This window comes from Lutjanus erythropterus, chromosome 11 (genome assembly GCF_056507025.1).
Source record: "Lutjanus erythropterus isolate fLutEry1 chromosome 11, fLutEry1.hap2, whole genome shotgun sequence".
NCBI classification, from domain to species: Eukaryota; Metazoa; Chordata; class Actinopteri; order Lutjaniformes; family Lutjanidae; genus Lutjanus; species Lutjanus erythropterus.
In genome coordinates, this window is record NC_139327.1 from 35,572,684 (window position 1) to 35,595,746 (window position 23,063).

At 38.4% G+C, this 23,063-nt stretch overlaps 1 protein-coding gene across 2 annotated transcripts in view; it reads left to right on the forward strand.

Annotated features, from left to right (window-relative positions):
• Positions 1–23,063, forward strand: part of tmem132e (transmembrane protein 132E) — a 519,725-nt gene that overhangs the window by 426,064 nt on the left and 70,598 nt on the right. For both annotated transcript variants that reach the window (XM_084730028.1, XM_084730027.1), the window contains exon 4: positions 13,400–13,592. In XM_084730028.1, coding sequence (XP_084586154.1) covers positions 13,400–13,592 — 193 coding nt within the window. The remainder of the gene's footprint in view (positions 1–13,399; positions 13,593–23,063) is intronic.

The window sequence follows — 23,063 nt, forward strand, 5'->3', positions numbered from 1 at the left end:
CTTTACCTGGACAAAAAAAAACCCACTATTCCTCTCTTGTTTACTTCTTAGTGCTTTCGTGGCAGCATTTCTTGCTATATTTAGTGACCCATGTCATGTAATCTTTGCCACCCTGTCACCATGTGAGAAATGTCCAGTAGGGGGTCAAGCATGGATAGAGAAACAATGTGTCACGCTGCATTTTGTCAAAAACTCAGTCAATTCTGTGACCACCTAAAGCCAAACAGCCAAACAATAGGCATCTAAAGTTATAAAGAGTGGAGTCACGGGGAAAAATTTCATGTTTCGATGCTTCATTCCCTTCAAATGGATTGAATGTGTGCGTGAAATCTTTTTATATAAAAAGCACTCACGTCACCTGAGATTTTCTCATGGAAATATACTGTTGTGAAATTGGCTCAAGATACTTGTATTTTGTGTTGCTTGGAAGTCTGCATGAAGCCTTTATTTGTGTCAAAAATGGAATGGAAAAGTAATAAATTCCAGCAAAATAACACTTTTAATAATATGCACTTTATTTTGTGTGACTGGCAAAAACAGAACTCTTTGTTGAGGGGCCAAAATAATCATGAATGCAACATGACAGTGATTTCTTTTGCTAACATGAAGCAGTTGCCTAAATTTAAAGTTACGGTTCACCCCCAGAATCAAAAATATTTTTTTCTCCCTACCCTGTAGTGCTCGTTATCCATCTAGATGTTTTTTTTGGTATGAGTTGCAGAGTTTTGGAGCTATCACCCTAGAGATGTCTGCCTTCCCTCCAATATAATGGAATAGCACTGGTCCTGTGATGCTCCAAGCACCAAAAAATACATTTGAAAAATTCAAAACCGGTGTCTCTTTCCAAAACTCCCAACACGGTTACTCAAGATAATCTACAGACCTTGTTGTGAGCAGTTTCAGTTAGGAACTACTTTTTTCCTGCATTAGAATCTACCAGAGCTAGTTTTCTACTAGAAAGAAAATACATGAAACTGTTCACAACAAGCTCTGTGAATTATCTTGAGTAACTGGGTCATGATTAATGAAAAGAGACACTGGGTTTCGAAATGGGTGCCATTTAGTCCAAATACATTGGAAAGAAGGGGGTCATTTCTATGGCTGATATCTCCAAAACTCTGTAACCCATATCAAAAAAGTCTAGATGGATAAACAACACAACAGGCAAAGGGAGAATATATTTTTGATTTTGGGGTGAACTGCCCCTTTAATGCTACTCTGTGTATATTCTTAAGTGTATTTGCATCTTTCAAATTAGAAGTTGTTGTCAATTAAGTCAGTCCTAGTGATAATTTAGGCAGTTGTTGTTTTTCAGCTAATCATGCATTGCCGTCTGCCCCGGCATCAAGAGATTCATTTTGGAAAAGCAATGACACAAAACCTATTCTGTCATTTAATGTGAGGACTTCTTGCCCGTGGGCAGCGTTAGAACAAATTGATTTTTGTTTTTTTTAATCTCTAATATCAGTTTGGCCCTGAGCCTTCAGTCCAGGGATTGAAAATGTCTGCTAGATTGTCATGCAAATGCAACATTACACTTTCATATGTTGTAAATTTCTACTTAACTTTGGCAGAAAATAGTGATTTGCATATATTTCAGACTTGAATATCCCAAATAAATGCATTTCCCACCAGTTTAATTGCAAAAACACAGCAGAATACATGGGAGTCACAAAGAGGTCAGTGCTTTCCACTGCCTCTTTAATTCCGCAAAAGTAAATTGACAAATATAGACCTGCAACTTATGTTACATGTACTTTAATCAACACGTCCTCATACATAAACTACTGAATAGGTCCATTTCTAATGACTCCAACAACTGGCGTACCAGACCTTCATCATCAAGTGGTTCATGTTGTGAAATGGTCACAGTCTTTTGGCACCAAAGCTATTTATTTAGGTTTAAGAAAAGAATATGGTTTGGGTTAAAATATGTAGGGTAGTAATATACATTGGTATCCACGCTAGTCTGCCCCAGAAATATTCGGTCACTTAAATTAATTATTAATATTTTGTAATGTACAATGCTGGTTAACTGTAGCCGCTAAGGCTGACAGTGGGACGGGTGACACCCTTTAAAACAGCATGGTTCGTCCATACTTTGATCTAGAAATGAAACTAAGGTCATATGTAGGCTGTGTCAGAATAAACTGACATATATCCACTCAACCAAAGTAATGTGTAACCACATTCAGCAGACATGTAGACGTTAACCTGCAAGGAGAGCGGTTTGCTGCTGTTAGCATGGCTAATGTTAGCCACATTGTGCGGTAGCTGACGTGAGCTCCAGGTAAACATTGTTTTCCTGGAGACACTGTGATCCAGTTCAGTCTGAAAAGATGTCGCATTTAGTTAGTTGCTGTCACACATAACATTATGTGCGTCACATGACTTTCATTTTGCAGGTCGCTTTAGTGATGTCATCTGACGTACATAACGTATTACAGTTAGCTTATTCTAAACCTAACCAGGAACTGGTAAAAAGGTACGTCGTGCCTCGGTATCAGACGCTGAGGGATGGTGACAAATCATTGATATATGACCAGATGGGATGAGAACATGTTGGAAAGTCTGGGTGTGTTTGATTCATCCATTCACCCCGACTTTGTCATTACTTTATCACACTTAACGTCACCTGATTTCCTCTTTTGTTCATGTCATAATTACTATGGATATTTAATGTCACTGTCTAACACTGAATGCAAATATGGTTTATAATAAGCTGCTTTCACAGACGACCTAAATGGGTGTTTTCTGGAGAGGGAGGCTTTATTTTAATTATTTGCAATGGATCCGTTTTGTGGATAGTTTCTCTTATCACACTACATTCCCTGTAGCTTTCTTTTTGAGTCTGTTTGTCTTATTTACTTGTCTGTTTTATTAAGGGAGTAGATCCAACCCCATTTTCTCTCTTTTTTGAGTCTGAGCTTGCACTGCAGGATGAAACTGTGTGCAACAGCCTAATAAGACTCAGACGTTTTACAGTAATGAGCCTAAAAATACATGATTTCTCAAGACAATTCTTCCCCTAATTACCCCATTCAATGCTGTAATAAGGAGATGTCTAATATGTTTTCTAAGTTCAATAATTGTTCTCATTCATACGTCGTTTTGTGCGAGATTTGAGCAGCAAACCGCTTGCCATTTAAAGCCCCCCTCCTCATACACATGCACATAAACACACACACACACCTCTCCCCCAAAAAAGACAAACATGAACACACCAGCATCATTTTGCATCTCATTGGTGAATACATCTGAGCACCAGTTTTGTTTGAACATCTGGTTTTGTTTACCTAAAATTACCTGAAACTGAGGAAATGAGGTGACAGTGTGTTCCCTCCGGGGCGTAAAGCTGATCTCTTCATCACTCTCCTCTCTTTATTGTTCTCTTCTTATCTCGAGTTTTCTCTTTATCAGATCACACTTTAGTCGGCGCTAGAATTATTCAACACGTTTATTCTTCTGTAACCCTCTATCTGGAACAGTCCCACTCTAACAGCAGCTCGTTGAGTACACCACATGAACCAATGCATTATTGATCACGGTCAATGGATTTCAACTGAATAATGTTTTTAAAAATGCTGTGGCATTACCGCTGTCATGGTCAGGACAGCAGAAACAATCGATCATTTAATAAAATGATTCTTGGTTCTTTTTTTTGCTCTGAATAATTCAGTGTTAAACAAGGGAGGAAAAAAAAACCTTCAGAGCACATTTTCAAGTGCCAATATTGCCTCCTGACAAAAACTTGTGCAGGACAGACGTGGACTGACAAGCACTCTATTTTCAAAGCTGTTCCATCATCACTGATGTTTTCCATTTTGAAGCTGCATGAAAAAGAACTTTTTTTTTAGCACAATAGATGTTCTCTAGGGGCTGTTTACATAAATTGTTTCCACACCCATGTGAAAATTCTTTATTATACACAATGTGCATTTTATATAGGTAAGGTTAAAAGAAAAAAAAGAAGAAAGAGAGAAAAATGAAACCTTTGCAGAATGGGGAGGGCAGCAGATGGTACAATGACTCAATGTTAGCAGTTTTTCATTTGTTTGTTTGAGCCATAGCTGTTTGTTGGTCAGTTTAAGCTCTCAAAGTTTTTTTTGTTTAAAATTTGGGGGAATGCACTTGTTTTCTTTCTTCCTGAGAGTGAGATGTGAAGGTCACCAACCTCATACTTGTGCCTAAAGTACAGAGCTAGAATCAGGACTAGCGTAGCCAGAAGCACAGCAAAGCAGCCTTAATTCCACCAGACACGACTACATCACGTTATGACCGCACCATGGCAGTAATCATTCAGCCTTTAAGGCACACATTGGCTAGCATACTACTGCTGACACATATAACATGTTTTCTCACCCAGACCCTTTACTGCACCACATCTCTCCTTATGTGCATGATGCAACCCCATTTCAAGATTGCGAGGATTTTAAAACTCCTGTTGTCTGTGTACAGCTTAAACACTGAGTTTTTACTAAGCCCCAAAATATGTTTGTTTGCGCTGCATATAAATAGAAATGTTAAAACAGCAATTTGCAATTTTAGGGTCAGTGAGGTACTATAACTCTTTCTTTGAAAACAACGGTTATCCCAGTTCATCTTTGCCATGGCTCAAGTTGCCAAATACAAAATTTGTATATGTCTCTAAACTTTATTGTCACATATACAGAATACAACATACAGTGAGATTTAACCCGTCTGTATTAGGTGCAGTGCCCGGGGACCAATTCCAGTTCTAAACCAGTGCCTTGGTCAGAGTTACTGACTGGAGAATCCATCTAGTATTCATGTTTTTTTGTTTTGTTTTTTTTAAAAAAAGCAAATATTGTAAAACTAGTTTTTACATCGAATGGATCTCGTGAACAAGCTGTAAAGGTGCTGTGAATTACGCTCTATCATATTGGACTGAGCCAGGCCAGCTGTTTCCCCCTACCTCAAGTCTTTATGCTAAGCTAGGCTAACTGACTTCAGCTCAAAACTTAACACACAAAGAAGATTGATCTCACTCTCAGTAAAAAAGGAAATATCCCAAAATGTTTAACTATTCCTTAAAATTCCTGGTTTATTTCAATAAAACGTCCCCATGCTTTGGTTTAATTGCTTTTAAAAAAAATCAGTGTTAAAGCACTCACGACTTTATAGTAGAGACTTCAGCATGGACCAGTCTGAACCCTCTGTTCACTGTCTCTGTTCTTGTGCTGTTGTATCTCTGCCCTGCAGTGCTTTGATCCAATGAAGCCTCCCTGTTAATCAGTTCAAACAGGCCTCTGATCAAAGAATGAAATCCCCCTGAGCGCTGAAAAAGCCCCAAGCTACAACTTTTAAAACATATACTTTGTGCTATGCAGACTGTACATCATTAACTTGATGGAAAAAAGGCCGGGCTTTCTTGAGTCATGTTTACTTCCCTCCTCTCTTCGTCTAGCGTGAAATCACTCATTTAGGTTTTCACCGCCCACTCCGTTTTAAAATGCTTTTATGGTAAGTTTTGTTTGTCCAACATCAATGTTTTTTTTTCTAATTGTTGCTATCAAAGCTGAATGGTGTCATGAGTAATTACATGGAAGATTTAGAGTGTTCATTTTAACAATGGAATATAATGAGCAGAGTACATGGAAGCTTACCAAAAAAAAAAAAAAAAATCCTCTACATTTTCTTCCTTATATGTTTTTCTCTCTCTCTCTTAAACCTTAGGAGCTGTACTCAAGTGACATTAATTAGCTAACACATACATAATTTAGTGTTTTGATGAAAAGGTCACCCTACAGTCTTGTTGAGATGTCCTGAGGGAAATGTAATAAGACATACTGTAACACAGCAGCTACAAGAGCAGTGGCAAGAAAAGCGCCCACCAATTTAAGTAAAAACTGCCATGGATTTAGTTATTCTTCGGTTCTTTCAGTGTGCCATACAGTCACGCCAGAACCCAAATATAAGGGGACATGTGAAGCTTGCACTGTAATTCTATGCAGTCACTATGGGTATACCTGCCCATCCTCACTCCCAACACATTAAATATGGCAGCTTGGTCAGTTCCCCTATCCTTCAAAGTATGACGTTGCAAGTATTGCTTTTAGTGTCATTTGTGGAGGTGTCTCTCTAGCATTAATGTTTTAATGTGCCGTTGCAGTCAGGGGAAGAGGGAGAAAGTCCTCATCTGGTAAATGTGGCGCATGTTACGTTATGTAACCTTTTCCCAAATCCAGTCTCACTCCCAGTTTGTCAAGTGACAATGAAATGTGACCCCCACCCCTCTCTGTGATTTATACAGATGCAGATGGTACCTGTTCCTGGCTGAAACTGACACACCAGGCAAAGACGTTTTTAAAAGTCTGAGTTCAGCTCTCAGTATTTGTGTAGCTTCTAACTGAAACTCTGTGTTTTTTTTCTTAATTTAGTTTCACTCCTGTGTCGTTGTGCTTTCAGGTATCTGCTCTATTTTATTGTTTCATGTTCGATTTCAGCTGGATAGGAGTGAAATTAAGTTACTGCTGATGGAAACCCTTTTCTGATCTTGCTACTTCATCGTAAAAGCCTTTTGAACAGTGAAATATCAGGGGACTTTTATTGTGAAGAATTTATAGGAAATGATGTGTTTATCATGCATGACTCAAGACAATCGTATAAGGCCGATCACTAAAATACAAATCTTCAGAAGGGTGCAAATGCTACTGAGCTGGGCTGACGCACTGAGTCAAACAAAGCCAGTTCATGTGTAAAATAACAGGGGACTTTAACTGTGAAGAATTGATGGAAGGAAGTGTTTATTTGCCATGTACAGCTGCTCAGCTTAAGCTACACTCATCTTCATCTGCTATGCCGGGCTGACGAGTCAAATCAAGCCAGCACATGTGTATGGAAAAGGGTTAATAGACTCAGGTGTGAGAACGTGTTGCGTATACAGATGATGTAAAGAGATAGAAACCTAAAGCAGAGAATCAATAAGGATTGTGATAAGGCCATGTGCAGACAGACAGTGATGTGATATTTCCTCCAATCTGCTCTTTTTAAACCAGATCTCAGAAACTATGTCAAAATGTCAGGGGGAACAGTAACTCATTCAATGCAAGATGAACAAGAAATGTCTTTTTTTGCTTTTATTCATCATTCACTTACATTTTTATGATCTACTTCTCACTCCGATAACAAAGAATGCCCTCTAACCCAAATCAGTGCGTTGTGAACATCATTTTTGCTTCCCTCCAGTGTACTGCCAGTCGACACTGTATTGAGCGCCTTGTACATGTCCTCACTCCAGTGGGCCGTATTGATGACAGCTTTAGTGTGTCACAGACAGATGGGGGTGTTTGTTTTCAGTGAGTGATGTCGAGACAAATAGGGTGAGATCTCATCACTATGTTCCGGAGAGGAACCTTTTGTGGGCGGCGTCTCGTACAGATAGTTTGATCCAGCTTTCATTAAAAGACTCTCAAGACTGAATGGCGGAACGGGTCTCCGCTTTTGTGAAGGACGGACAGCGAGCGCTTCACTCTCAGCTGAAGGTGAGGTTTGAGCGGGATGATTCTCGTCACGGGTGGAGAGAGATTTAATTTGCCCCTTCGCCACCAGTGAGACAGTTTCGTGTTTGGCTTGTTGAACCTGAGGATTACAAGCCCAACAAGCGGGATTTTCATAACAGGGGGGCTTCTGTTATCACGTCTACATCGCAGGCATGTTTACGATAGTAAAACGAAGGTCCCAGCTGAAGATTTTTGGTATCTTTACAATTCAGAGAGCAGACATGGCAAAAGTACACACATTATTTATTCGAGTAGAAGTACAGATACACTCATTTTCATCTTATTCTGTCTTTTTGTCTTGCTGCGTCTTTTACGTCACTTTTGTCTGTTGCATCTTTTTTGTCTTGTGACGTTGTGTTAGTCTTCTTTCATCTTTATTTTATGTTATGTCTTTTTAATTTTGTCAGATCTTTTTTGTTACTTACGTTTTATGTGCTTTTCATCTCGTTACATCTTCTTTGTCTTGTTCCATCATTTTAGTCTTGTTTCCTCTTGGACATTGTTTTGTTATGTATCTTTAATTTTACTATGTCTTTTTTGTCTGGTTACATCTTTTTTGACTTGTTGCACCTTTTTCATCTCACTACATATTTCTTTGTCTTGTTATGTCATTTCAGTCTTCTTTTGTCTTTCGTGTTGTTTTTGTCTTGTTACGTCATTTACATTTTGTTATGTCTTTTTGCTCTGTTACGTCCTGTACGTCTTTTTTGTTGTTTTTGGGGGGGGGGCTTGTTGCATCTCTTTGTCATGTTGTGTTGTCATTTACAGTGTTGATTTCTTATTACATCTTTAACATCACTTTTGTGTTGCTGCATCTTTTATGTGTGATGCACTGATGGATACACCAAGAAATCGTCTTTTCTATATGTTATTGCCCCCTCCATTCAAGTTTTAATGTAACATGCCCTTTTGGAAAATATTAGGAGTTTAAAGTACAAATATTTGTGTTAAAATGTAGGCAGTAAAAGTAATAAGTTGTAAAAATAAATACTCAAGTGGATACCTGTAAAAATCTAATTAAGTATAGTAACAAAAGTATTTGTACTTAGTTACTTCCCACCTCTGGCAGAGAGAAGCAAAAGAGAGAGTGCTCAAGTATTTCATGTGCATGGCCATCAGAACAATCAGGTTACCTACAAAAAGCTATTGATTTGGTCAGAAGCAAATCTGCAGCTGCTGCAATTACAATTATTTGAAAGTGAGAGGCAGAACCAAATTTGCAATCTCCTTGCAGAGGCTCCACACTCAGACCTTCAGGTAGAAGAAGAAAGCCGGCCACCAAGATTAGGGAGCAGTGATTGTTTATTGACGAGACCTGCACACTGTTTTCATTCAGACACCATCACTGATTAATTCATGGTGTATGATAACTCCATCTAAGTAAGCAGGAATACCATTAGAGAACTGTCACTTCTCATCAGTTTTTAGCGGCTCTCGTAGCAACAGCCACATGCATAAGTGTAAACGTATAGAAAAATAAATAAGGCTGCTAATGTCAGATTAGGTGTTTTCAGTAAAGCACAAATAAATGAATTATCAGGGGGGAGTGAAGCTTTACATCAACAAGACAATCCAACCCCCGACAAAACTATTTAAATACCTTGAATTACCTTTGCCGAATACTTTTTCGAGGAAATGTAATTGCTGTCTGGATTATAATCATCCCTTTTTACAGTTTCATGGATGGCTGGGCAGACAAAGCACAGGACTTAGGTTAATCCTCATGAAACACTTGGTTAAGGTTAAAGAAAGATGGCGGCTCTGGTTAATTATTTAAAAAGTTAATGCATTCTGTGTGTTTCAATATTTAACTAAGATCACCATCTTTCCCCGAGTTCCCTAAACGTAACTATAACTTAAATATGCACACTGTCTTGCTTAGTGCCAGAATATTTATTAATGTGCAATGTTTCCATCCAATTGACCCTTATCAGGTGTATCACAACAATTCCATGCAGTGTATATACATGAAATCTGCATCGATTATGCAAGAAGAAATTTGTTCAGCCAGTGAAGAAAACACCTCGAGTGAACACACACACCACCAACAAGATTAGTAGGTTAAGACATCATACTAACATAAGTATAAATGTTGTGAAATGAAAAGACTTGAACAAAATGATAATTTAATAAAAAATAATGATAAACTTTAATTATGCATGTAAGGGACTAGTGTGTAGGATTTAGTCAGGAGTGTGTGGTGGTGGCTGTTTCTGCAGAAATCTCTCCATTGTGTTTTTTTTCCTTATTTTCTCATTACTTAGCTTTTTTGGCATGTTTTACCAACCCAATATGTCGGTATATGACATCCTGACATCTCTCTGGTGCATTTACAAACAGCTCAGACAAATCCCACTGATTCTACCTGTAAGTGTCATGATCCTTTTTTGTTTTGTTTTTTTCTTCTTTTACAATTCCTGAGTTGGTTAGTTTTGTTAGCTTGATGCTAACACACAATTGGAATTCCCATTGACAGGATAATGGAAATGAACACAGGAAATTCATGGAACCAAACACTTCAACACTTCACACAAACCTCAAAAGGTCAAAACTTAACTGTTTCAAAGTTCAATTTTATATGTAAAGGATGTTAATTTGAAAGGTCCTAGTTTTCAGGGACCGTATTAATTTCCTAACATCTTATTTTCTTTATTATTTTTTTCCTTATGGCATGTTTAAGAATAAACTTAAAATTTTAGATACCTTCAACAATAAACCTGTCTGACAGCAGTCATATTGATATGAAACGGTAGGGTAAACAGAGTTGTTTACCAATGATACTGATCATTTTATTCCATTTAATGTAGCAGGGCTTTTCCAGCCAACATTCACAATAGCAACACCCTGACTCTATTTATTTGAATGAAATAAAACCTTAATTAGTATCACTGGTAGCACCTGTGTTTAAATACAATTTCATGCCAACATAGCTGGTGTGAAAAAAGTCAATTTATTCAGTATGTTGAGTAAATTCTGTGATACAAGTGGAGTTACACTTTCATCAATATACATTTGTTATTTCTTTGTGCATGGATACATTTTGTTGGAGACATAGTTGAGAAAAAAATCATCTTTAGCAGCATCTTGAGCTGTTCAAGGCTGTGGAAATGAAATTGCGGCCACCAGTGGATATAAAAAGCAGGGAGGTTGAGGTCAGCAGACCTCAGTGGAATACAACGAGATGTGAGAAGGATTTAATTTTGTTCTCAGCAGTGTGAAATGAGATGAAGAGACAGATAAGCTCGTTGATGCATCATTAGTTAGATTGAATTTGGGGTCAATCCAGGTGCCTAAAAAACCTTTTTAGATTTACAGAGGAATATTTTGTATTCAGGGTTTGTGACCAGACCAAAAACACAATTTCTAAATGTATTATGGCTCTAAGGAATTACATTTCAACGTGAGATAATGATACATATTGCAATATGCTTCAGCTTCCTCACCTTGACATTATTTAATCACAAAAGGTGTGAACCCAAACCACTTAGCATAAAGGCTGAACAACAAAATTACGTTAACCAAAACCACTTACAGCAATGGTGGGCTGTCTCTTTACAGCTTTTGTGTAGACATCAGAAAACTGAATATCGTCGTGGTTGTTTTTGTTAGAAAAGTAAATTCAAAAGGGAAGTCAGCCGTCTAGTCATGAAGATTCAGTTTGTAAGCGTCTCACTGTGACCTTTAAGATCTTTAACGGCTTTATTTCCTGTCAGTCTGAGATCTACAGACTAAAGACTGACTGAAAGTCAGATTGTTGACTGAATGAAAAGTTATAATGGGGCCTTTTCATCGATGAGTGTCTGACAACTTATGGGAGCTTTGCTACATGCATAACATTGATTACACCCCACCGGCGGCCAATAGATAACAGCTTTTATAATGAAATCTAGCCTAGGCAGCTTATTGAATATTGATTTATTGATCCAACCGGAACGCTGTGATCAGTCTTGATCAATCAGCTGTGTGAAAAATGCAGCAAAGTAAAAGTGTGGTTTATTATAAGTTGGACAAATCAAATAACCCCTGAAACAATGAATACTGGACCACAAAAGTGCAATCCATACAGGAAATATGGATTATGCAATTGCATGACATTATGTTATTGACGTTCACCCTTTTTCCTTAAAACTCTGTAAGATTAAGAAAGTCATAATGCCTATACAAGAGGAGGTGATGCTGTGAAGAAAGTGGCCCAGAGAGAAATGTTTTGGATATATACCCCCAACACAATGACACCAAACAGATCATTGACCAGTTAAAGACATAGCATCATCCTCTAATGAAATATGAAGAGGGTTTATTCAGTTATCCTTTTATTGACATCTAGAGTGATGTCCTAACAGTGGGTCAATAAAGGCCAGAAACAGTGTCATGTAAAGCTATATACTTCTGATTGATCCGTGCACCTAGAACCACGGGATCAATAAAGTGATCGGTTCCTAAAAAATTGGGTCCAACTCCCAGCTGTGTGTTAAAGGGATAGTTTGGATTATATGAAGGAGATAATCAGTGTATTACCTAGAGTAGATGGCGGTCGACATGCCCCCAGTAGGCAGGAGTGTTAGCAGGGAAGCTAAGCTCCAGTAAATAAATCAATATCAGTTCAAATGTACACTATATTTAGAATGTTTTCACCAGTTTACCTTGCTGTCAGACAGGCTTTTTCAATAAGGAGCCACCAGACTCCTTGTCATTTTACCTTGCACAACACAAGAGCTGCCTCAGTCTTTCAGGTTTTTTGTGTCAGTGTGTGATTTTGATGAATCCAGACTAAGCCTTTAAAACACTGAAGTCACACAAAAACACAAACTCAAATCGAGCGAGTGGTAGACCAGCAACTCCTGTGTTCATGGGGTTTGGTTGGTTTGGGCAGAGTAATATTTGGCTAATATGATGGTGGTTTCCTGTCAGAAAAGGCTGTTTGATGGGAAAGTAAAGCTGTGAAAACATTCTAAATATAGCGTACACTTAAAGTAATGTTGAAACTTTAGGTGGACCTTTTTTAAGGTGGCTAAAATCTATTTCATCGCTTTATGTAGCCCCAATAGTCACTGTATTACCTACATCTACTGTACACAATACACTGACTATCAATAAATAACTCATACAGCCTCATAAAACCCCAAATTGAGCCTGTATGCTCTGTTGAAGGCTCTGTGCTGAAATATCTAAGTGCTTTTCTATTGTAATGTGAATCAAATACACAAGTGAAATGTGAGTATTTTGCCCCTTTTGATTTCAAAACCTGAGATGGGCTACCTTTTTTAACTTTTTGTAGTACGCTGACTGAATTTTGGGTTTAGTGCTCCACTCAGAATCCCTTTGTTGAAGCACAGCTTCTTTTTCCAGCACATTTTAGAAGTACATTCAACTCTTCAGTACAAGATAATACAGCATTGATCTTATTCTCTGAAAATGATCAACCGTATATATATTTACATGCTGTCTTTGAGTTTTCATTTCGAGTCTCACAGTAAGACATGCCCTCAGATATGCAGATGTAAAATATAACTTGCATAAAGAACAAACACTAATATACATCATCTGACAAGTGTCTGCTGAAATATCTACTTTTGGCTGCAGTGTTTCATATATTGAAGCCTTGATAATTTCATTAATTCTTTTTTCAACTGAAGGGTAACTTAAGGAAAACTTTAAAAATAACTGCAGAGCAGCGCGTGGACAGCTCACTAAATGGCATGTTTAATAATTAAAAACCATCCAGTCAACGATTTCATTACCAGAAATGAATGCATCGCCAGAGCTCTTTGTCATGCTGTGTTTTTCATGAATATGTAGCTGTAACTGATATTTGGCCTGTTTTAATTTCAGCTCTGTTTGGTGTGTGTGTGTGTGTTTTTTGTTTGGTCTGGCAGGGATGTGTTGGGCAATGTGGAGGTGATGCAGTTGGATTTCGAGATGGAGAACTTCACCAGCCTCTCGGTGACCAGACGGATCAACTGGAACATTGACTACAAGGGACAGAACCCGCCTCCGGACTCAGAGAAGGTTGTGACGGAGCTGACAGTAGTGCAGCGGGACATTCAGGCCATCATCCCTCTGGCTATGGTGAGTGGAAGTTTATCCACATTCACACAGATATGATCTTTATGAAACTCAGATGGAATTACATTATTTTAAATAATTAATTATCATTATTTCAATTTATATGACCCATTCAGGGGCCTCAGAGCACAAAAAATTCTGAACTGCTGGTCCCATCTTAAGTTTCAAAAGAAATCCTGTCTTCCTGTTACAGAAGCAATTATGAAACTCTCACATCTTGTATCTTACAGTATCTCAACTTAAAGTCCCCATGAAGTCAAAATTAGTGTCCAAGTGTTTGTATCACATGTATTGCACTAAACGTGGACTACGTGCCAGTATCTGGCCCAACAACAAAAAAAATATTTTTGTAGATATTCTTGGGTATTTTTAATGGTATTTCAGAGTTTGTCTTCTCCTGGAAAACAATTACTCTTGATGACTCATCCTGCACTCGTGGGTGTTACTAAATTTGCATCCAGCGAAACGCTCCCTTGCTTATGACGCAGTGGAGCGTGGAAGCAGAATACCTCCATTCATGTAAGTGGACTGGAGTGTTTTTGGGGGCTTCACCGTACAAAAGCACAGCTGCGTAACTTTATTCGCTGATCTGGGTGAAACTGGATGACATTTTATGTGTCAGCTTCAACTCTGTGATTTAATTACAGGGTTTTCCTGATGGACAGATGGCTTTAGCTTACTTGTTGCTCAAGTAGGTAATCATAACTGTTAGCTGTTAGCTGCTGTCAGATGGCAACAGAATTGGGCTCTGCAGCCTGACAATGAACATGGCCGTTCACCAGGACACAGACACTGACAGAGAATACAGTATCAAGGTCATTTACAGCGTCGCCTGATGGAAAGATAGCTTTACTTCTTACTAAAGTAAGTTAGCTAAGTGCTAACTACCAGTAGCTCTGTTAGCCCCGGGGTTCTGTGAGCTGCACCTGGCAAGAAAACCACCACAATGCTGTAGCCTGTTCCCTGTCATCAAACTGGACCCGACTAGTCTTCTGGTCATCTTCACTGGAAGGTCTCAGTCCGGGAACAGTCTGCTGACAGGGCCGCTCTCCTTTCTACATTCATGGACCTCTTTAACTGTAACACACAGCCCTATTGGCTACTTTAAACACCTGCAACAAGTCCCACCCTAGCTGCCTGAACAATGTGCACATCATTTCATGATTGCTTTAAGGAACCCTAACTAAAACTGTAAAGCCGATTCTTCAGTCAGCACTCATCCTGTCATGCTGTATCTGTATTTAGAAGGTACACAAAACTGCTTCACAACAGCCCCCTCACTTCACTTGTCACTGGCGAGCTAGCTTGCTATAACGGACACAGAAAGATAGGCGTTCAGTTTTAGCTTTGATGAGTCAGAGGCATTAATTGTGTTGATAGAGGAGAGGAATCCCCACGTTTTTGGGAGGTTTTTCTCCCAGTCACCTGCCCAGGATAAAAATATGAACAGAGGTAGGCAGAGCATCAATCAAATTCAGAATTAATTGTCCTGGCAGTTGATAGATACCCATTTAAACGTGGTCTGGGAAATTTAAAGTGTTACCATCTGGTACGAATAGCCTTTCAATCATCCCATCCCCATCCACATTTCCACTGGTATATAGACCCAGCAACAGTGTTGATACAATTTTAAGGAAAGGCTCTATGCCATCCTGACTTCTCAAATTCTTCAGTCAGGACAATTATGTAAAAACTACATTTCTATCATAAGATAAGATGCAATTATGAAACATGTTTGTGTAATACCAAAAATCCTAAATGTCATTCTGAAGATAAAGTAGGATTCCAGACTCAGGAAGTTTCTATAATGAGGCCCCAGGTCTTTAATCATGTTAAGCTTTGTTGAATAAACCAAAACACCAGAACGGAAATGTTTTTTAAAGGAAATTTTTCATTTGCATTTTTTTTGCCTTCAGCTTTCAAAGTGTATGATAGATGATCAATGAGCTGTCAGAATGCCTAATGACATATTTTATCTGTGAAGGCCATCAGTTATTCTGATCTCATATTAGCCTTGTTTCTTGTGAAAAGATTAGATACCACTTTATTCATCCTGAGGGAAACTGTTATGCAGCAGTTGCAGTTCAAAGTCAGAAAGAGAGCAAATAGAAACAAAATACATGAGTGAAGATATTCAGTAAGGTGCAAAAAACAAACACTATAAGCTACCTATTGTGTGGCTACGTAGTGCAAGTATACTTGTAGCCACATGAAAGTTTCTTTTTCTCTCATATATGCTGTTTTCCTATATATTACAGAGAGCAAACTCACTCAAATTCACAGTATATACATCAGTCATCCTTTAAAAAAATGCTTGGATTGGGCTGTAACCAGCAGATCAGATCAGGATCACATCAACCTTTTTTGTTTTGTTTGAGTTTATGCAGTTCATAATGGAAAAGTTTCAGGCCAACCATGACTGTAACCATTCATTTCTTGTAAGGGGGGATTGTGTTTCTCACAGTACTGAGAAAATACCAATCTGTCCCCCTAATATAAAGTAGAAAATATGTTGAATATGTCCTCCTCTTTTGAACTTTTGTCTCTTCGTATTTCCTGTCAGTTTTACACCCATGGCCTTAGCAGGGTTTGAAATTAACAGTGTGACACGATTGTCCTGAATTCTACTTTTAAGTGTCCCAACAACCATTGTCCCAAAGTGAACTTCTTTTTTTTTCATTCTACATAAAACATATAGTTTAATAACTTGACGGAAGTTCTGCTAGTTGTTCCCTGCACTATACCTGAGCAAATCATTGAAATCACACTCGATGTTTGGCCAGTTTTGGTCAGTGTTCATAAATCTTTTAGTCATTTGTTGAGTTACTGTTTCTAACCGATCAATGCACTGGAACTCTACACACACTTCTCTTAGTAAACAGTTCAATTTTAAACACCATTACAGTGTGTAAACACACGTGTGACATAGCGTAGAGTTCATGTGGGTGCCACCTCACTTTTTCCTAACCAATTAAAATTATATATTAAACAACATATAAACTTGTGAATTTTATTTGAAATGATAAGCTTCTTTAGTGTCCCAGAATTGTCCCAGACACTGTATCTGCAGTATGTGTCCTAGGTGTGTTTTTTGGCCACTCAGAATGCAAATCTGTGACCTATAGGCAAGTAGCAAGCATGCACTAGTCAGCCCAAGTGTCTCAAAACAGTACAAAGACAATATAGTGTTATCAAATCAGAATGGTAACAGCTTAAACTTTATTGTGAGGACATACTGTAGATGTATGTGTGTACAACATTGTTGTAACCATTGTTGTAAACTCAGGAGGACTTCGGCCAGGATCCTGTAGGACTGATGACTTTTGAGTTTTACTATTGAGCTGATTTGTCAGTGGTCAGGTAATTAACACGATGGGCTCCCAGATGAGCAACACTGACCATTAGCTGCCCTTGAAGCCAACTGTTTCTGTGCTACAAACTTGTAATTAGAGATCTATATGAGTTTCATGTGCTGAAGCAAGAGCAGCAGCATCATGAATCCTGCAAAATGTACTTTTGTATCCACACTAGCTTTAAACATCTTTATTCATGACAGACTGCACTTCTGTATAAGTAAGTGATCATGTACAGAGCATCTGACGTAATGCAGACAGGTATTGTCATTACAAATAAATCCAATCAACACCTGCACTCTCTGCAATGACTTGCTGATTGTTAAGAAAGTCAACCAATCCCAGAACACTTAAGTGTCTATTACTCCTTTAATCGGGGCTCTTCTGCTCGCCATGTGAAAGGTGGCAATTAGCGAGGGTAGTAAACAGATTATGGGAACAAAGGGAAATTAATCAAGCAAGAGGTGCTGAGTACCTCTAGCTATGTGTTGCCTGCCTACTTCCCCTCTTGTGGTCTTGTTTCACTCAGTTGTTCGAGTGAAACCCAGTTAAAAAAGTCCAAACCTGTGTGATATTTTCTCATTAAAATTTACTGTGCATGGTTAATCATATAGAAGACCGGATGCCGATGCCGTGTAGTAGATGTCCGGCAGTTGCTGAATAAGAGGGTTTTTCTGAAGGCATTGCAGTGTTGGTGGTGAGCAAAGAGCGTGCTCGGTTAGTAGCACATTCTTCTGTAGGTTGTAAAACACATAAATATTATTAAAACTATTGCACCATATGTGTTCACCAGATTAATAAGCCTTGGTTATCTGTTATATGTTGGCATAATTACAGCTGTTCTTCACCTAAAGCTCCATTAAATATACTTGAGCTGCCGTTATGGCTTTGTGTACTGCACATCTGTTGTAACATAAGGCTCACTTCATATCTCTGGTCCCCATGAAAATTGGGATTCGTGTGCCTCTTGTACCCAGATGTGTTTAGCTGCGTTGCGAAATTAGATTTCTGCCTGTGTGACTTTCCCTTGTAAAATTTCCACTATGAAACAAGATGGCACTGTGAACTATCGGTGCCTTTTCCAAAGCTGCCTGCCACCTCTGCACTCTTTATTAATTGGTGGTTAGATCTATGGGCAAGTGGTTACGTTGCTGTATGAGTTTATTGCTTTTTAACTGCTGTCTCTAAGCACAAAACTCATGTTAAAGGGATAGTTCTGATTATTAAAAGTGGGGCTGCATGAGGTACTAATCCATAGTCAGTGTATTACCTATAGTAGGAAATACATGAAAGCTAAGCAATGAACTGCTGTGAACAGGGTCAGCAACAAAGGGTTGAAAAAGTCCACTGAAAAATGATCAATATCAGTTTAAATTTACATTTAGAATACTGGAATATTTTTACCATTTTACAACCTACTCCCCTGAAGGGAATCCACCATTATACAAGCCAAAATATCTTTCCAAACCAACCAAATTTTATATATAAATTTAGTAAGTACCTCACAGAACACCAGAGATACTGGTTTATCACTGCCTTGACCTGTTAGTTTGGTTGTGTTCTTGTCTTATCTAAACTATCCTTTTAAAACACTGTATCACAAACTAACTAATCAATCAAGGCAGCAAGAGAGCAGCAACTACGGCTTCTGGTCAGAAAAGGCTGTCTGATGGAAAAGTAACATAGTGAAAATATTCTGAATATAATGTACATTTAAACTTATTTTAGTTTTTTTTAGGAGGACCTACTTTAAAGTGGCTAAAATGCCTTTTGTCGCTGACCCCTGTAGTTGATACACTGACTATGGATAATTACTTCAACTGTTCTTCAAATCATCAGAACTAACCCTTTAATTCTACCAACACTTGTCATAGTCTTCAATATTTTTAGATGACAGGCAATTTCAAGATCAGTACTATTTTCTTGTCACTGTCACTTGTCACATTTTAAGACTAAGCCAGGCTTTTTTTTGAGGCTGATCAATTCATAGTTTTCACACCCTGGAAGTCCTTCCAGTTAGTCTATCAAGTATTGCTGACATTGTTTAATGATATAAATAGTCACAGTTCACTTCAAAACCAAATTTAAGACCATTACAGATCAGATGAACCTGCTCATTACATTACTCTCTGCTCATTTATTCCCCCTTTAAATACTAAAACAGATACATCTGTTTCAAATGATGTAACTGTCAAGTATGTCAATGCGTCCTTTACATTGGCATGGGTTTTTGGTTTTAGCCTGCATCCTCTAGAGGGCGCCACTAGGAGGCAAATATTACCCCAATAAAGAAGAACAGGAGTCAAAAGTGTTTGACAACAACAAACATGGCAATACTAGAGGAGGTTGTAAAAATGTACCTCTTGATGAAGAAGCTAAAGCAGAGGCGGCGTTTTAGATGGCGGTGGTCTGTGCAGCCATTGAATACATCATGATATGTGGATGGAGAAGTCTCTCAAACATCATTTCCAATACTTTCAGATTTTTCAAACTGTGTCCTGTGGTTGTGTCTCGCTTGAACTATCGGGTACGTTGCTACACTGCATCTGGATGTACTACCCCACTTCATCTGTATCTGTAAGTTTTCAGAAAACATGCAGAAATATGGGTAAATTGAACACAGGCTATGGACAGGAGGCTCTGTCTGATATCTGACGTTTAGAATAAATGAGCCTCGATGGTGCAGACACACAGAATCTGGCGAGGACGCATCCTGAGGTGATGTGCTGCGAGTTTGCTGGTGCTTGGATTTGACAATATCGCAACGGGGTTGCAAACTTTCTCATACTAGAGTTCTAAAAGTCTTTATTCTTAAGCAGGGTAAGATGATCTCATATCAGTAATAATGGTATTACAGATCAACCTGTAATTTAACACCCCCATCACAACTTCCACCTCCAGCCCCTTTCCAACTGGCAGTTTGTGACAGAGAACAAAAGAAAACAAATAAGCAAAATAATCCATGTATGGGATTTGTTTCTAAAGAAAATGAGGTAGTTGTATTAATAATAAGACAGTTAAAGGATGCCTTGCAACATAATAAGTTGTAGAAAATGTTGAGTCGAGGGCCGGAGCACTCCCAGGCTTGATCATAACTTCAGGCCTTTGAAAATATGCAAGAAGTGATTCCCAGACCCTGCAGAACTTCTCCTCTGATCCACTAATTGAGTGTCGAGTTTTCTCAAATTTTAGACAAGACATGAAGCCCTGAAGCTATTGAGAGTTTGAGGGTAGTATAGACAGTATATTTAATTTGTGGACGGAGCTTCCGGGTCTGAAAATGAAGCCAGCATGGAATTGCCTTAAACCTGCATTCTTTCAAATGGCCAGCAGGGGGCAAATCCACTGTTTGCAAAAAGAAGTCTAATTGTATGTACCTTCATGAGAAAATGACGCAGCTTCTCACTTGATTCATGACTTTAGTAAACAGTTTCCTAATGAGTTTACGGTCTCAATCGTTCAAATCTTCCTTTATACAGAATGATGTTCTTTTTGTAAATTATGGTCCAATTTAGAGTAAAATATACAGTAAATAAACGTATATTTTAGGGCGAGGCTACCTTGTGGTAGACATGTCATTCACAGAGAGTCTGTCCAGTGCAACACACAGGGCTCTTTAAACTCAGATCAAACTGTTCTGATCAAATTTGAATCAAGATTCTGTTCGTGCATTGTCTGTTTCTCACTTTAAATGTTTTTAGAAACGTAATTTTGCGGTTTAGTTGTAATATAAGAAAGATGGCAATGAGGCAGGTTATTTCCTGCTGAACGGATGGACAAACCAGAACCAAGCAACGCCAAAGTCGCACTGCATCACTCACCAGCTCCACTCTCTCGTTGGTGTTGTACTGTGGTTGCAAAAAAACCAAGATGGTGACCCCCATAACTCAAGGCCTCAAAACAGTCGCCCACAAACCAATGGGTGATGTCATATTTGGTTCAGGCTTGGCAGGTAGGGCAGCCCTCTTCCATCTAAGTAAGATTACCTGTTGCACCAGGACAGAGGCAAAGGACAGATCATTTCACTTACCTTTCAGTAACCACTCCTCATCAGTAATGACAAATATGTAGGTTAGGTTGTATGGCACAGGTCAGAGTCTGGGATAAGGGTAGAAATAGTTTTCCAAAACTTTTCAAGACTGCTCACTTTACAGCTAGGTAGTGCACTAAACTATATTTCTGAAAACATTTGAGGCGAGAAATTGGCAATGCAGTAACACACTCTTGATTCATATTTGATCAGCCCTGCTTTTTGACAGTTTGATCTGAGTTTTGTGAGCGTGCTGCTTGGCGCTAGATGGATTTATTTGCATAAAGTTGAGGTTGAGTCGTGTTCATGCATATTCAGAGATGGTGAACGGTCCATCAACCCGCCGTGCCGTATCCATCATGCACCACGCGTGTGCCGGATCTCCTGCTTTTTTTTTTTATTGAAAATGAATATGATCCGCTCACTTGATGTCCATCAGTGGATCCAGTGTGGCTGCACAGTAAATTCACAGAAGGAACAGTGAAAGGGAAGCTGGAGTTTGTTGGAAAAAGAGAGGAATTCTGAGTGTGACTGACCCCAAAAACTTAATTTATCAAGCAGCATTTATTGATTTTAAAATCTGAGGGAGTCCTGCAGATGGGCCACCTGTGGTCACCTTGAAAGACGAGGTTTAATCCATCATTTCAGTTGTGTTGAGACTAATTGGATTGTAAATTATGTCAAAACAAAAAGTAGACGTTCCGGTTCCCCCGCCAGGAGAAGTGACAGTTTAACAATGATAACACCGGTGATACGTGATTAATGAACTGAAAACAGGTGGTCTTATTAGACCAAACCAAACAGACCAACTTTATCATTACGGCAGGTTGTTGAGAAGCTTAATGGGATGGTGTGTGGTGGCAAACATGTCTGTTGTACAGTCAGAATAATTTCCTCCTACACTCATTTCAAAACATAGAAGTAAATTTAATTACAACTTACTATCATAGTATTTAATTGATGCAAGTTTTATAAAGGTCAGGTTGAAAAAGTAGCATTAATAAATTCCTTCTGAATATTAATTTTTGTTCATATTGTTTTTGTTTTCCATTTGATTATCACCCACTCGAGTTTATTTTTATGCAATATTCCATCACTTTTTGAGTGATTACCAGCGTTAGAATATTTGCTTATGTTTTAACCTTTCCTGCATGTTGTGCTTTGAACAGCCCTCAAGGCTATTTTAGTTTGATGCAAATAATCTAATGACTATGATTGATTGTTAAATGGTAGAACAGTGCTAATTGCTGTGGCTATGGAAGTTGAGTTTCTGGCATGGATTCGACCCCGCAGCGGCTGCTTATCTCTCAGCCCTTCACGAGAACAAAACAGAGTTCTGAAGCACAAAAGTGATGCATTTATGTTTAACATCAGAACGTTCTGTAATTAGCAGAGAACAAGGCCACTGCGTATTCATCAAATCAACCGATGTGTCTGAAGGGCTTTCAACAGTATACGGCCATGTTTGTGCTGCTCAGGTCAAGGAACCAAAGCATTTAATACAGAACATTAATCAGGTCAGAAGATGGTCTTGGGTAATGGAAACTTGTCATGGTCATGAGCACTCTAATCAAGAAGAGAAAAAAATATCCTTCTCATAGTCCACTAATTGTTTGTCCAATTCAAAGAAACAGATGTTAAAATACACTATATATATATGAATAAATAAGTATTCAGTGTTGAGTTGCATATCCTGCTTGTCAAATTTGCTACATCTATCTATTTTATATCCTCTTAAATTCAGTATTTTAGGGGTTTTAGACTGTTGGTTGGACAAAACAACTTATATGGCACCATCATGCAAGGGGTTTATTTCACAATAATGACCTGCTCACTGCACGTAACTCTGCTTATTACATGTTGGGTTTTTTTGCCAAACTAGATCAATAACTTGACACAAAATGTTAATTTAAAAATTAGTTTATGGATATAAAAGTAACAGACCTTATGCTGTAACTGACATGTTATCAAACATCAAAAATACAGCTAAATCCAAAATAAACCTTTTTAAAAGAAAAAAAGAGCTTTCGCTTCATGCTTTGATCAGGTGGTAAAACACAGCTAAATAATTTGATGAGTTTCCCATTACTA